This window comes from Biomphalaria glabrata, chromosome 16 (genome assembly GCF_947242115.1).
Source record: "Biomphalaria glabrata chromosome 16, xgBioGlab47.1, whole genome shotgun sequence".
Taxonomy (NCBI): Eukaryota; Metazoa; Mollusca; class Gastropoda; family Planorbidae; genus Biomphalaria; species Biomphalaria glabrata.
The window spans coordinates 3,222,252-3,236,350 of NC_074726.1; the positions used below are offsets into that span (position 1 = coordinate 3,222,252).

A 14,099-nucleotide genomic window follows, 5' to 3' on the forward strand; every position below is an offset into this window, starting at 1 on the left:
TTTCAGGGGCTTAAAAGTAGTTTAGGTATATCGCTAAATTGTCATTTGTTTATTGGATTAAAAAACTAAATGAATGTTTAAGCTATAATTATCAAAATAAGGCATGAAAACAAACCAAAGAGAATAGCCGGAGGTGTGATATGCTTATATAAATACACACACACACACACATATATATATATATAAAATAATTTTTTTAACATTTTATTTAAATAATGTAGAGGTGCGATGGTCCGTCACCCCGAAATCACCAGGTAAGAGATTTACTTATCAACCTTTTATCTTTAATTTGGTACTTACTGTTCTGGTTTTGTAATATTATAATATTTCATTTGTCAATTACTAAGATTGTAATAGATATTTAAATTATATCTTGATTATATTTCAAAAAAAGGATAATAAATTTTCGTTTTTAAATAAATAAAGTAATTAATTACTTTTAGCTTTCATTTTAAATAGGAATGTACAGATTTAATTTATGATATATTTACCTCCCTTTGTAGGCTTGATCCATAAAATGATTTACTTTTAATTCTATAACAATATTAGAATTATTACAGGGTGCAAACGTTTGTAATTAAAACAACGAAAGTAGTTTTTTGGGGAAACTGAGAGATAGAGAAAGTAAGATACTGAGAGCAAGCCCTTTCATTTTATTGCAACTGATTCAATATTTCAGGGGCTTAAAAGTACTTTAGGTATATCGCTAAATTGTCATTTGTTTATTGGATTAAAAAACTAAATGAATGTTTAAGCTATAATTATCAAAATAAGGCATGAAAACAAACCAAAGAGAATAGCCGGAGGTGTGATATGCTTATATAAATACACACACACACACACATATATATATATATAAAATAATTTTTTTAACATTTTATTTAAATTTTGTAGAGGTGCCACGGATCACCTCGCGGAAACTACCAGGTAAGAAATTTACTTATCAACCTTTTATCTTTAATTTGGTACTTACTGTTCTGGTTTTGTAATATTATAATATTTCATTTGTCAATTACTAAGATTGTAAATGATATTTAAATTATATCTTGATTATATTTCAAAAAAAAGGATAATAAATTTTTGTTTGTAAATAAATTAACTAATTAATTAATTTTAGCTATCATTTTAAATGTTAATGTACAGATTTAATTTATGATATATTTACCTCCCTTTGTAGGCTTGACCCATAAAATGATTTACTTTTAATTCTATAACAAAATGAGAATTATTACAGGGTGCAAAAGTTATTTTTAAAACAACGGAAGAAGTTTTTTAGGGAAACTGAGAGATAGAGAAAGTAAGAAACAGAGAGCAAGCCCTTTCATTGTATTGCAACTGATTCAATATTTCAGGGGCTTAAAGGTATTTGAGGGATATCGCTTTAGCGTCGTTTGTTTATTGGATTAAAAAACTAAATGAATGTTTCGGCTATAATTATCAAAATAAGGCCTGAAAACAAACCAAAGGGAATAGCCGGAGGTGTGATATGCTTATATATATACATAGATATATATATACAGAGATGCCAAATAATTATTTTTTTAACATTTTATTTAAAATATCAAGACTTTCAACTGCGACGGCTGGTGAATAGTGCAGGTATTCAATTTATTTATCAACCTTATATCTCAAATATGGTACTTATAGTTCTGGTTTTGTAATATTATAATATTTAATTTGACAATTACTAAGATTGTAATAGATATTTAAATTTTATGTTGATTATATTTCAAAGAAAATAAAAAAAAATTTTTTGTCTATAAATAAATTAACTAATTAGTTAATTTTAGCTTTCATTTTAAATGTTAATGTACAGATTTAATTTATGATATATTTACCTCCCTTTGTAGGCTTGACCCATATATATATATAAATACACACATATAAATACATATATATATATATATATATATATATATATATATATATATATATATATATATATATATATATATATATATATATATATATATATATATGTATATATATATATATGCATATATATATATGTATTTATATATATATGTGTATATATATACACAGAGATGTAATTTAAATTTTTTTTTAACAATTTATTTAAATCAAGTTGTCTGTGAGCGAATAGTCCGTGAGCGATATGTCGCGTGAACGAATTGTCGGGTGAACGAAATGTCTGGTGAACGAATAGTCGCGTGAACGAAAAGTCGTGAACGATTTGTCGGTGAACGAAATGTCAGTGAACGAATTGTCGTGGAACCGTTCCATTAGTATAGTTCCATGATGAATCTAATTAAAAAAGTTCACGCATGGGCAGAGCGAAGCCTTCACGCTCAAAATGAACTCTAGACTCTAGATAAGTCTTAATATAGATCTATGTCTAACTCAAGATTTAGATCTTCTTTATACTTTAACACATGAACATACATAATTAAGTTTATTTATTACAAATTTTAATTATAATAATAATAATAATCTTTATTATCCGTAAGGAAATTTGTCTTACAATTTGTGCATTACACCAAACAAAAAACATTATAACTATAAGAAACCAAAATGTACATTCACACCAGACTCACTCATAATTTACATGTGACAAAGTTTATACCAGATTGTTCTTATTTAATGATTAGATTGCCAGGGGAACAATTTATATGTGACAAAGTTTATACCAGATTGTTCTTATTTAATGATTTGATTGCCAGGGGAACAATTTACATGTGACAAAGTTTATACCAGATTGTTCTTATTTAATGATTGGATTGCCAGGGGAACAAAAGAGTATTTGTGTGTGTCTGTCTTTGCTATCGGTATCTCTTTTGTGATGGTAAAATCACAAAATCCTGATACAAAGGGTGATTCTTTATTTTGAGGATCTTGTTAGCTTTTTTATAGACGTTTGTCTCAAACAACTGCCCAAATGGGGTTTGTTTTTTGCCAATGATTTTGCCAGCAGCATTTAGGATTCTATAAAGTTTATTTTTATTTTTAATGCTCAGATTGCCATACCATGCAGTAATATTGAAACTTAAAATATTGCAGATGTGAGCGTGATAAAACATAGCCAAGGCCTTTTCGCTAACATTAAACGAGGACAGTTTTCTTAGTAATCGTAATCTTTGCTGCCCTTTTTTGCTGATATAATCAGTATTTGCAGTAAAATTTAGTTTATTGTTTAGGATATTAATCAAATATATGTAGGCCTACAAGCTAATGTTTTTATTTGAAACAAGGTTACAAAGGCAGTTTGTGTGGAAACATAAGCTCAAAATCGGCCCACGAAGTGGTCCACCCAGGCAGGCTTCAATATTTTCAGAAGGAACATCCGAATGAAATTATATCAAAGACAAATGACAGACAAGAATGGAAAAAGAAGGTTGACAGATCATGTGTAGTGCCCCAACGGTCCAGTAGATCAAAGGATAGGTGAAAGTAAATGTAAAGTTAGATGTGAACCTGGCCTAACTAGTTCCTCTTTCAGACCTTGTGGTCTATAAGGCAGATAATGTAAAGTTCATCTGTTTTTGTGGCCTACGGTTAACGATGGTGTCATGTAGCCAGCACAACGACAAACCGCATTTACGTTTCCCCAACTAATGTCAGGTACCCATTAGAGCTGGGTGGACTCAGAGGCGCCCAAAGAAAAGTTGAAAATCCCAGTCTTCTTATCTTATATAATACAGACGCTACTTCAAAAAAGAAGATGATTAATATAGTTCTTGACTGAAGAAGAGCCGAATTAGTCCCCTTTTGTTGTCTGAGGCTTAGTGAACACAAAGATGAAATAGAAACACTAGATACCTATACAATCTTCCATGTTCATAGACTCTTCTCTAGCAGAATGGCTACCGCGTTGGCTTGAAAAGCCTGAGAAGGCTTCATCCACAAGTTTGAATTCAGGACGTTCCATTTTTAAAAAATACTTTAAAAAGCGATCACCGAGATACCCCTTTTTTTCTCAACTACCCCTTTCCAATTGATCCAGAAAAGTGAGAGTTTGAATGCTAAAAGCATGAAATTGCGCTAAACAAAAACAATTGGTAAAAAAATAATTATAATCACACAGATTTATTACTGTTAGTCTAGATCTATCACAAATTTAATTAAATGACTGATCCTAACTAATTAATACACGTAATGCAAGCTTTGTTTTTAAATAGTATTTTTTAAATTTGTACTTTTGTTAGAATATGTGTAAACAGTTATAATCTAATACATGTGTTATATTCTTAGATACAGCAATGAATGAGATACGTATGCTTAAAGCAGAGAGAGGTAAATATAGAGCGACTATTATATATGCAGTAGAATGTATTTAATAATACAAAAGAATTCTTTAAGAAGTCTTTAAGACACTCACACACACACACACACACACATATATATCTCATCATCTGTCAATTAACTTTCGTCGTAGAGCGGTGCTCTGGCAGTTCGCGTATTAAAATCCCTCCACTTTTCCTAGTCAGTAGCTGTTCCTAGTAGAATACCAAGATAGAGGCCGGTCCATTTTTTTACATTGTCCAGCAAGTTTTTCTTTGGATGACGCTTTCTTCGTGCTCCCTTCAATGTACAATGAAGGATCATTATTTATACAGGATACAATACAAAATAATTTCTTTTTGTACCACAATTATTATTTTTACACAATGTGTTGATTTGAAGGATTATAATTTTTTTAAAGCACAAATGTAAGCGATATATTTTGTGATTGGAATAACACCTATATAATTTTATGTAATGAAGAACATGTACATAGAAATTAAATGCACACAGTACATAAATATTCATAAATATATATACATAGCCTTATTATTTTTTTCGTTAGATATACATACACAATCTTGCTTTATCTGACATAGAAGAGAGCACCTGCCTGCATGTGGCTTCAGAACAAGCCAGTTTAGGGTCAAGGGCCCCGGGATACACATTTGAGACCAAAAGAAAATCCGCTGCCGTGGACAGACGCAGACGACGAAAAGAAAATCTCAATCAACCATCGGCAGACAATTGTTTTGCTTGCTTGAATGTGGCAAAATATGTAGGTCACAGCTGGGACTGCAATCCTCATTAATCTTCGGACTAGAAGACAAGCCTAATTATATTCACAAAGCAACCTATAAAATGCCTACAAACATTTTCAAACATGCTTCAGTCAGAAGTTGTACGCTCAACATTTAACGTACTTCTTATGAAAATGATTGATACACCTACATAAAAAATATATTTTACAGTCATACCTATAATTACTGAAATCTCAACATAGTGTACAGACACTCACCTGGACAACATATTGCAGATTTAAAGCGTTTAATTTTTTTTTTCAACGAGTACAATCACAACACTTATCACATTAGTAATAATTTTTTTTTTATTTTAACATACATTTTTCATAATGTTTCTCAGATACAAGTACCGAGTATATCGAGTTTACAGCCAGATCCAACACTCATCAAGAAAAATTCCTACCTTTTATTGACTTTTCATTAAACCATTTACCTGCTTGCTATCAGCACGATGAGATGATAAACTTGATCAAATCTCTGGCTGATTTAACAGTCAAGATAGAAGTCAAAGATGTTCATGAGATTAGAGAACAGTTCTGGAAAGATAAGATACACTTTTTTGAGGAAGATATCAAGTCAAAGAGAATTATTTTAGGAAGTGGTAAAGTTGAAGACGTGAAATTGTACTCAGAGAAAGATGCTGGACCTTGTCCGTGTCGCTGTAAGAAATGCAAATCTGTGCCCAAACAGAAATGGGGGGAGATAAGAATCCTTACATCAGCTCAACTATTGTATGATAACAAAGATGCGAAACGATTTGTCTGTACTTTGTTTTATGATGATGAAACAAGTCACACAATCACAGTCATAGGTGAAAACATTGTGGTAAAGAACATTGAGAGGGATATTTGTATTTTGACATGTGTTACCTGTGACTTAGATTTAATAGCTTGTCTTGAAAGTATGCTAGACAAATTTGAAGAGTGCTGGGAAAACGCTTTTGATAAATATATTCATTCAGTGAAATGGGAAGACGAGAAACTGATAGTTCTTGTTTCACATCCTCTTGGCTACAAGAAACACATATCCATTGGAAAGAAACTTGATTGCCAGCGGGATGCCGAATCAAAAGGAATCAACTATGATGTTCCAACACTACCTGGAAGTAGAGGCGCATTTTTACTTGTTCCAGATTTCGATGTTATTAATAAGAACGTTAAAATTTTATAAAAAACAATAATTTCTATTCTTAGTTTGGAAAACCAATGATTTATTTTAGCAAAATTTATACTTAAATTATCTATCTATCTGTCTGTGTATCTATCTATATATAGATATATATATATATATTTACATATATATTCTCGATGTACAATATATCCTCTACATATATATATATATATATATATATATATATATATATATATATATATATATATATATATATATATATATATAATAGGCACTGAAAAAAATATGCATTTAGTATATATTTTTATAATATATAATATATTTTTACAAAAAAAAAACTATTTCTTTTTTTTTAAATAGTCTTATGTGTAAACGTTACATAAGTAATTTTATAAATATTCTATATCTAACAAAGTCTGACATATACTTATACATAATATGGGTTATTCTCTTTGAAACCCATTTTAGGTTTTCTGGTTGGTAGAAGAACATCGGACATGATTTTCAACCACTGAACAATGTCCCCAATAGAAAACTTCCCTTTCCTTAAAATTAGCCTGTATACAGTTATGGGACATAACTCAGCAACACGCGGAGGCACAAAAAAGCACAGACATATACATTTTAAAGACTTGACAAAAAGTCAATTTTCTTGTAAAATATTTTTGTTGTAACATTTGTAATAAGGAGAAACGAAAATGGACGACAAACAATTCTGTTAACTTTATCGCTACTCTGAGAAAATTAGTGATTTTTTTTTAGTTGTTAAATATAATGAAAACTATTGCCATATTTGAAAGATGAGTTTTATATAGTTATATAAATTGACGTCAATGTATTCTTACTGATAAAATATAATTTCGGATTTCTTCTATCCAGATGCGACCAAATATTTTTTTTCAGACCTATATCTAGATAAGTAAAATGACTTAGAGTTATGAGTAGTCTAAATGAAATTGTGCATCTATAAATCTATGCACGTGTCTGTCTAGACAGAGGCACCACTAATAAGGTAAGAGGGATGTGGCCCCATCGGGTGACCTAACAAAAGTAGAAATAGGTAGATATCCCAGCATGCTTAAAAACGTTTGATGAATAGATAGATCTATACAAAGAGCTAATAAGTTTTTGGCTACAAATGATTTTGATTGACATTTCATCAAAATAATAAAAAACAAGGTTACAAAAGACAGTTTGTGTGGAAACACAAACTTAAAATCGGCCCCCGAAGTGGTCCACCCAGGCAGGCTTCAATATTTTCAGAAAGAACATCCAAATGAAATTATATCAAAAGAAATTATATCAAATTAAATGAGAGATAAGAATGGAGAAAGAAGGTTAACAGATCTTGTGTAGTGCCCCAACTTTCCCGCAGATCAAAGGATAGGTGAAAGTGAATGTACAGTTAGATGTGAACCTGGCCTAACTAGTTCCCCTTTTAGACCTTGTGGTCTATAGGGCAGATAATGTAAAGTTCATCTGTTTTTGTGGCCTACAGTTAACGAGGGTGTCATATAGCCAGCACAACGACCAACCGCCTTTACTTTTTCCCAACTAATGTCAGGTAGAGCTGAGTCGCCCAAAGATTCCAAAGTTGAAAATCCCAGGATTCACCAGGATTCGAACCCGGGACACCCGGTTCGAAAACCGAGCTCTTTACCGCGCCTCCCCTGGCCTAACTGATGTCTTATAATTGATGTAATTGTTTTGAAAAGGCTCAATATCTTATTCGAATCCTTAAAAAAAAATTAAAATTCCGCAATTAAATAAAAGTTCAGGAAAATGAAGTTTACAAGATTACTATTCGTTTCTAATTAGGTCTAACTTATAATGCATACTAATTAGCTTTTTCTCTTTAAAAAACTGCTTGCATAACTGATTTAAAAAATTAGATTTTTCGCTTTCAGAAGAAAAAAAAGTAGCCGTTGCATCAGAACTTTGAATGGTCTAAAATATTGTGATGTCGGATTTTCAATATCTTTTCTAGTTTTACGAGATCTAAACGGGACGGACGGACAGACATTTCGCACAAAACTAATAGCGTCTTTTCCCCTTTCGGGGGCCGCTAAAATAGGTAGTTAATTTTATATGAACAGCGAAACTCTAAACAGAACTTCCAAAAACATATCAACAGCTTGGAAATGAACACTACTTTAATTGTTAAGAGCTGTTGTTCTCGAGGAAATTGAAATGCTCTAATCAGGATGTGCGATGCTGTTGACGTTGTTTGGCTGCTCGTTCCTTATTTTGTTGATAGTCTTACAATGAAAGAAGGCAAATAGGGGATATATTTAAGAAAACATTGATGTGTTGCATAGAGTAGGCCTAAGCATTCTGGGAATACAATTAGATCTTTTATCAAAGGTCCATGCGAATGATCTTTAAAACATAGTTGTCTGCAACTAGAGCAGCAGGAAGTCTTTTTTATGTGTTATTACTAAAGACTAGAGAAGCATATGCAGGATCACTAGTATTGGGTCTAAAACTAAAGTTAAACTAAGCATTGTGCCGTGTTTAGTTCTTTGTTCGTGGCTGACCCGCAACGGAGTCTGTGTCTACTGAAAAGGTTTCGCCTACAAGCTGATTGAAGAGGAGCGCGCAGTATAAAATTTAACGTCGAAAGTTTCCTTAATGGTCCTCATTCACCAATCGTAAACAAACAACCTTTTGCCACGTGGTTCTCTATCTCTTCTATACAAATTACGCTATCCATAATGGCTGTCACGTGATACGAAGTTTTCATTGTTTTATCAATATACGTGGCTAAATGTTGTTTGTTTACGATTGGTGAATGAGGTCCTTTCACTATTTTTCATTCTCGCAACTGTTTGTATTTATTGTTCGTTAGCCTTTGGAAGAAAGGGGGAGAGGGAAGTAATCTTTGGTATTAAAAACCCAACCACACAGTTGAACATTGTCCATGTAGACCTCTTCAATCAGCTTCTTCAGTCTTTTAATCGTAAAATGCAATTTGAAAGAAAATTCCAATAATTCTTGAGAAAAAAAAATGTATCTTGTTAAAACCCAAACTTTACATTCATCAATTAAGATAAGTTTAAAAAAAACAAGCCTCGCAAAATGATTTATGTGCCCGATTATCATCGGTATAGCTAAGAGCAAGATAGGGAAGGAACAATGGAATTACTGTTTTTCCTTATTCATGTTTAAAATGAACTATTGCGGTGATGCCAAACCTAATTTTACCTGTGAGTTATTTTGACTTCCGACATTCGTGTCGCGGGCCACATGACCAAATATGTACAAAAACAAAACGAAATAGACCTGAAACAAGTTTATTAGAATCTTGTTGATCTACTACTTACATTGATTAATGGAAAATCTAGATAGTATCTTTTTTTTTTAGGCGTCGGAAACTTGTTTAATTTCTCTACTTAAATTCTGATCAAAATTGTAGATAGCTTTAACAATGACTAATTTTCTGGTCGTGGATGACTGCCTGGTCGAGCGGTTTGCGCGCTGGACTGAGGTTAGGATTTAGTGATGGTCCTGAGTTCAAACCCTGCCCGCTCCCATCTCCTGTCATCGGGAGGTTTGGACTAGGAAGTAACTTATCTTCAACTCTGAAGGAACATCCGAAACATGGGAAAACATTTTACAAACATTTTTCTTTGGCTCTTGTTAAATATTTCCTTCAATCCTTTAGGAGTAGTGAAATAATCTTTATTTCGAGGCTGAAAAATAAGAATGTTTTATGATCCGTTAATATGTTTTGCTTCAAAACAGCCACGCTTTACAAAAAAAAAGTTCGTTTATTATAATGTTCCTCAAAAAGAGTAAAAATCTGATAGATCCGTTCAATAATTCTTGTAGATTCTAAATTCGGAGTCCACTTTTAGTTTCTTCTGCTCTCCCCTATCACTAACCTACACATTTTAAATGTCATGGTACCAATCCATCAGAGAAAAAGTCAGGACCCTAATTTAGGTAAAGATACGTTTTACACGTTGTACCGACGATTCAGCGGGCCTGGTGAAACCGCGTCAGGGGCCGGATCTGCCCCCCCCTGGCCATATTTTGGGCATCACTGCACTATAGTAATGACGAATACATCTTTGAAAGCATCAATGCTCTACAACTGAAAATAGCTCCCCCCCCCTTTTTTTTTTTTACTTCCAATGATCCACATACATCCAATCAGTTACTAAATATACTTAATGGAGAATAGCCGTTATTTACTCATGACAGTTTGTATTGATTGCTCCTTTTTTTGGGGGGGGGGGGAGGATAATAATAAAACCAAACTTAAAATTAAGAGTAAGACCTAAAAAAAATAAATATATTTTTTTTTATTTTTATTTTGCAAAAAATATTCAAATATTGAAATTCCGAGAACATCGGATAAATCCGTTATTATGTGGTTTCTCAACGCCATTTTGCTTCCTCTTAAAAAGAAATGCTTTTAAGTTACAGTTTCATACTTTTTTTTATAGTAAAATTACAATAAAACAAAATAGAAATTGGCCATAAGCAAAAACAGCAACTAGAGCAACAACAACAACAAAAACCCATTGAGATGGTCTCCGGTAAAGTAAAGTATTATATTATTAGTAATTGCAGTATGAGTATATATAAGTGCATGTACTGATGTATTAAAATTTACTTTTTATGTTTATTATTATCTCTATTTTAAGTTTAAGTAATTTAAAGTTTACACCATGATTTTTAATTAATGTTTAAATATTAAATGTGTGAAAATCCCATTTATTTATCTATGTATAATTTATCATGTTCTGTACTAGCGAATCCAGAACTTTTAAGTGGGAAAGGTAATGATTTTTTCCAAACCAGAAGCTTACCCATTGTAAACGTGAACCATATGGGTAAACTTACACAATCAGAAGATTAACAGCTAAAGTAGCAACTTAAGAAATTTAAGACATAACAACTATCTTTGTTTTTTTTTATCCCTGAACGGGGTCAAATCAAGAATATATATTAAAGCCAGAAAGACCACGGCTGTTCAGTAGTTCCGTAAACGAAAACCTTTCACGAACCGGCGTGACATCTTGCGCCTTATTTTGAATGGGATAGAACAACAATAAATCTTCAAAGAAAATTGCAAGTTAATAGCTTCAGAACCCAGCAAATGGGTAACGAATATAGAGCTAAAACAAATTCTAATGTAAAAACAAATATATTGTTACGAATTTCTCTTCTACTGGCTAAATGTATTTCTTGAAAAACACAAGCACACAAAATCAAGCAAAAAGATCCCCCAGAAATTCACAGCTACAATTTCAGTTTCAGACAACTTTATTTACTAATAAAAATATAGCGCTTTGTACACTTCAACGTACCTCTCTACACTTCACTGTACCTCTCTACACTTGACTGTACTTCTATGCACTTGACTGTACGTCTATGCACTTCACTGTAACTCTCTAAACTTTACTGTACTTCTCTACACTTGACTGTACTTCTCTGCACTTCACTGTAACTCTCTACACTTTACTGTACTTCTCTACACTTCACTGTACCTCTCTGCACTTGACTGTACTTCTCTGCACTTCACTTTACTTCTCTACACTTCACTGTACCTCTCTGCACTTGACTGTACTTCTCTGCACTTGACTGTACGTTTATGCACTTCACTGTAACTCTCTACACTTTACTGTACTTCTCTACACTTCACTGTACCTCTCTGCACTTGACTGTACGTCTCTGCACTTCTCTCTACTTCACTGTACTTCTCTACACTTCACTGTACCTCTCTGCACTCAATTCTTCTCAATTGTATCCAGCCGTATTTCGCTCGATTCAACTATTCCAAGTTGTACCTAACTCTACCGACTTTCAAATGTACCGAGTCATACACAAGTAAATTTGGACTATATTGTCTTTAGTACTGATTATTCGTATTCGTTCGTTCTCTGGTTTAATATAAGGTCCAAGTCTAAACGCGCTTCTAGAATTTAAAAAAGGCATAGCTAGTTTAAACCAGAAAATCACGTGATCATTCTTCCAACTGTCTACTCTCAGTCTTGTTTAAACATTATATTGGAAAAAAAAATGCTGACGTCACTCTTTAACTCTTTAGTCGCCGTGGGTCGTTCCTTGAGACCTCTACCAGTACAGCTTTATTTATAACAACACTAATAAAAAGTCTATTAAATCACATTCAGTTTAAAAATATAATTATCCTTTTTTAAAAATTGTTTATCTTATGAAAAGTCTGAAAGTTCATAGTAAAGTAGTTTGGATACCTAAGAATTTAGGAAGACATAAATATCTGACAAAATAGTGAAACTGAAATAGATCTTTAAGAAGCTAAATAATCTATGATTATATTAACAACAAATGAAGTTTTATTCATTTTCTATATAATTATATGATGAGCAGTTTTGTTTTCCTCCACAGTTCCTAATTTTGGCAGATATGATATTCGATATTTCAACTCGAAAGATAATAACAATATGTGTAAAAAAGATCACGAATCTTGCCATGAACAGGCTTTTGTGTCCATATCTGACTTCAGCACTTCAACCATTGCAAAGTTTTGCGAAGAGAGAAAATTATTAGAGTTGGTTGAAGCAATTATTAAACTAACAGTCAGAATCACTGTAAAACATGCCAGTTTGGAAAGAGGCGAAAATAGTTCACATTCAAACCAATGTTACAAATACAATGATATAAAAAGCCCTTTATTCGGAAGTGGAACTGTTTTAGAACTATCCGAATCCCAAGTTCACGTACTGACAGCCAAACATGTAGTATTTAATTCTGAAGAAAGTAAAAATACAGAATGTTGGTTATATTTTGATGCAAGCAATTGTCTTAAAGTTACAATAAAAGGCACAAGCGAATCGGTTTCAAATAACACAAATGATTGGTGCCATTTTAGATGTGAAATAGATGAAAAGGAAATAGAAAAACTTCAACAAAGTTTAAGAGAATATGAGCAAGAACTGGAGAATATAAATCGAAACAAAATGAAAAGACACAAGAAATGTATTATAGTTTCACATCCTCACGGCTGTTATAAGTATGTATCTATGGGAAGTTGTGAATTAGACAAAGATGGATATTTGACTTACAAAGCTCCTACTTGCAGTGGAAGCAGTGGAGGATACATTATTCCTATTGGGTGTAGAACTGAAGGAGTTTTTATTCACAGTGGAAGTAAGAAAGTAGAAGGAGCTATTATTGGGCAAAGCAGTGGTGAAGTTGAACAATATAAACCTGAAACAGGATGAAATATAGTTTTTCTTTGTTAATACAAAAGGAAGTTTATAAAATACAAAACACAAAAAAAAAAACGATGCGAGATTGTTTCTATAACATTTATAGCAATAGAAAGTTTTCATATTTGGGTCTACATCTTTAAGGGTGGTGCTCAGTTTAGACAGAGTAATAATGTATCAAGCATAGATTACAAATGATTTCTTAACGTTAATGGCAATATTGCCGCAATATAGAGGTTAAATGAGGTTTGTTTATAAGTTAAGTATTTTTTGTCTATAGGTATACGAAAAGAAAGTAGTTTTGAAACTTTAACAACAGTATAAAATATAATAGCATACACAGCTGATTTATAGCCTAATAGTCAAGTCCTATTTTTGATTTAACAGAGTTTAGTTGTTTTACATTTTAATAGTCCTTTTTAATTACCTAATTGAAACAACTAAATATTATGAAACAATGTGTCCAGTTGAGCAGTACGCATTAACTCATTAAACATTATCCGCGAATATTCGATATAGATTTTGTTACATTTTCAACATATTCTCGATTCTTGCTTATAATTGTTAGTTTTTTTGTTTTAATTATACATAAAAATAAAATTAGTATCACTTTCTGTTCCTATGTAGAATTTTTTAAAAATTTGAAATAAAAAAAAATATAAATAAATAAATAGAATGTGTTTACCCGGATTTCGTTTAATTAAATGCTGATTTGTTTTGTTTG

General features: G+C 32.0%; 2 protein-coding genes across 3 annotated transcripts; both read left to right on the top strand.

Moving 5' to 3' along the window:
• The first annotated feature begins 1,066 nt into the window (after positions 1 to 1,066).
• Positions 1,067 to 6,369, top strand: LOC129923490 (uncharacterized). 2 transcript variants are annotated; one of them, XM_056014701.1, is made up of 3 exons: positions 1,067 to 1,362; positions 4,210 to 4,251; positions 5,383 to 6,369. In XM_056014701.1, the coding sequence occupies exons 2-3, from the start codon at positions 4,218 to 4,220 to the stop codon at positions 6,210 to 6,212; spliced, it is 864 nt and encodes a 287-aa protein (XP_055870676.1). In that variant the 5' UTR covers positions 1,067 to 1,362; positions 4,210 to 4,217; the 3' UTR covers positions 6,213 to 6,369. The 2 variants fall into 2 exon arrangements, with proteins under 2 accessions (XP_055870676.1, XP_055870675.1); XM_056014700.1 differs by lacking the exon at positions 1,067 to 1,362 and having other exon boundaries at positions 2,090 to 4,251.
• Positions 6,370 to 10,537: 4,168 nt separating this feature from the next.
• LOC129923381 (uncharacterized) lies at positions 10,538 to 14,051 on the top strand. The gene is made up of 2 exons (XM_056014069.1): positions 10,538 to 10,717; positions 12,552 to 14,051. The coding sequence occupies exons 1-2, from the start codon at positions 10,708 to 10,710 to the stop codon at positions 13,385 to 13,387; spliced, it is 846 nt and encodes a 281-aa protein (XP_055870044.1). The 5' UTR covers positions 10,538 to 10,707; the 3' UTR covers positions 13,388 to 14,051.
• The last annotated feature ends 48 nt before the right edge of the window (positions 14,052 to 14,099 follow it).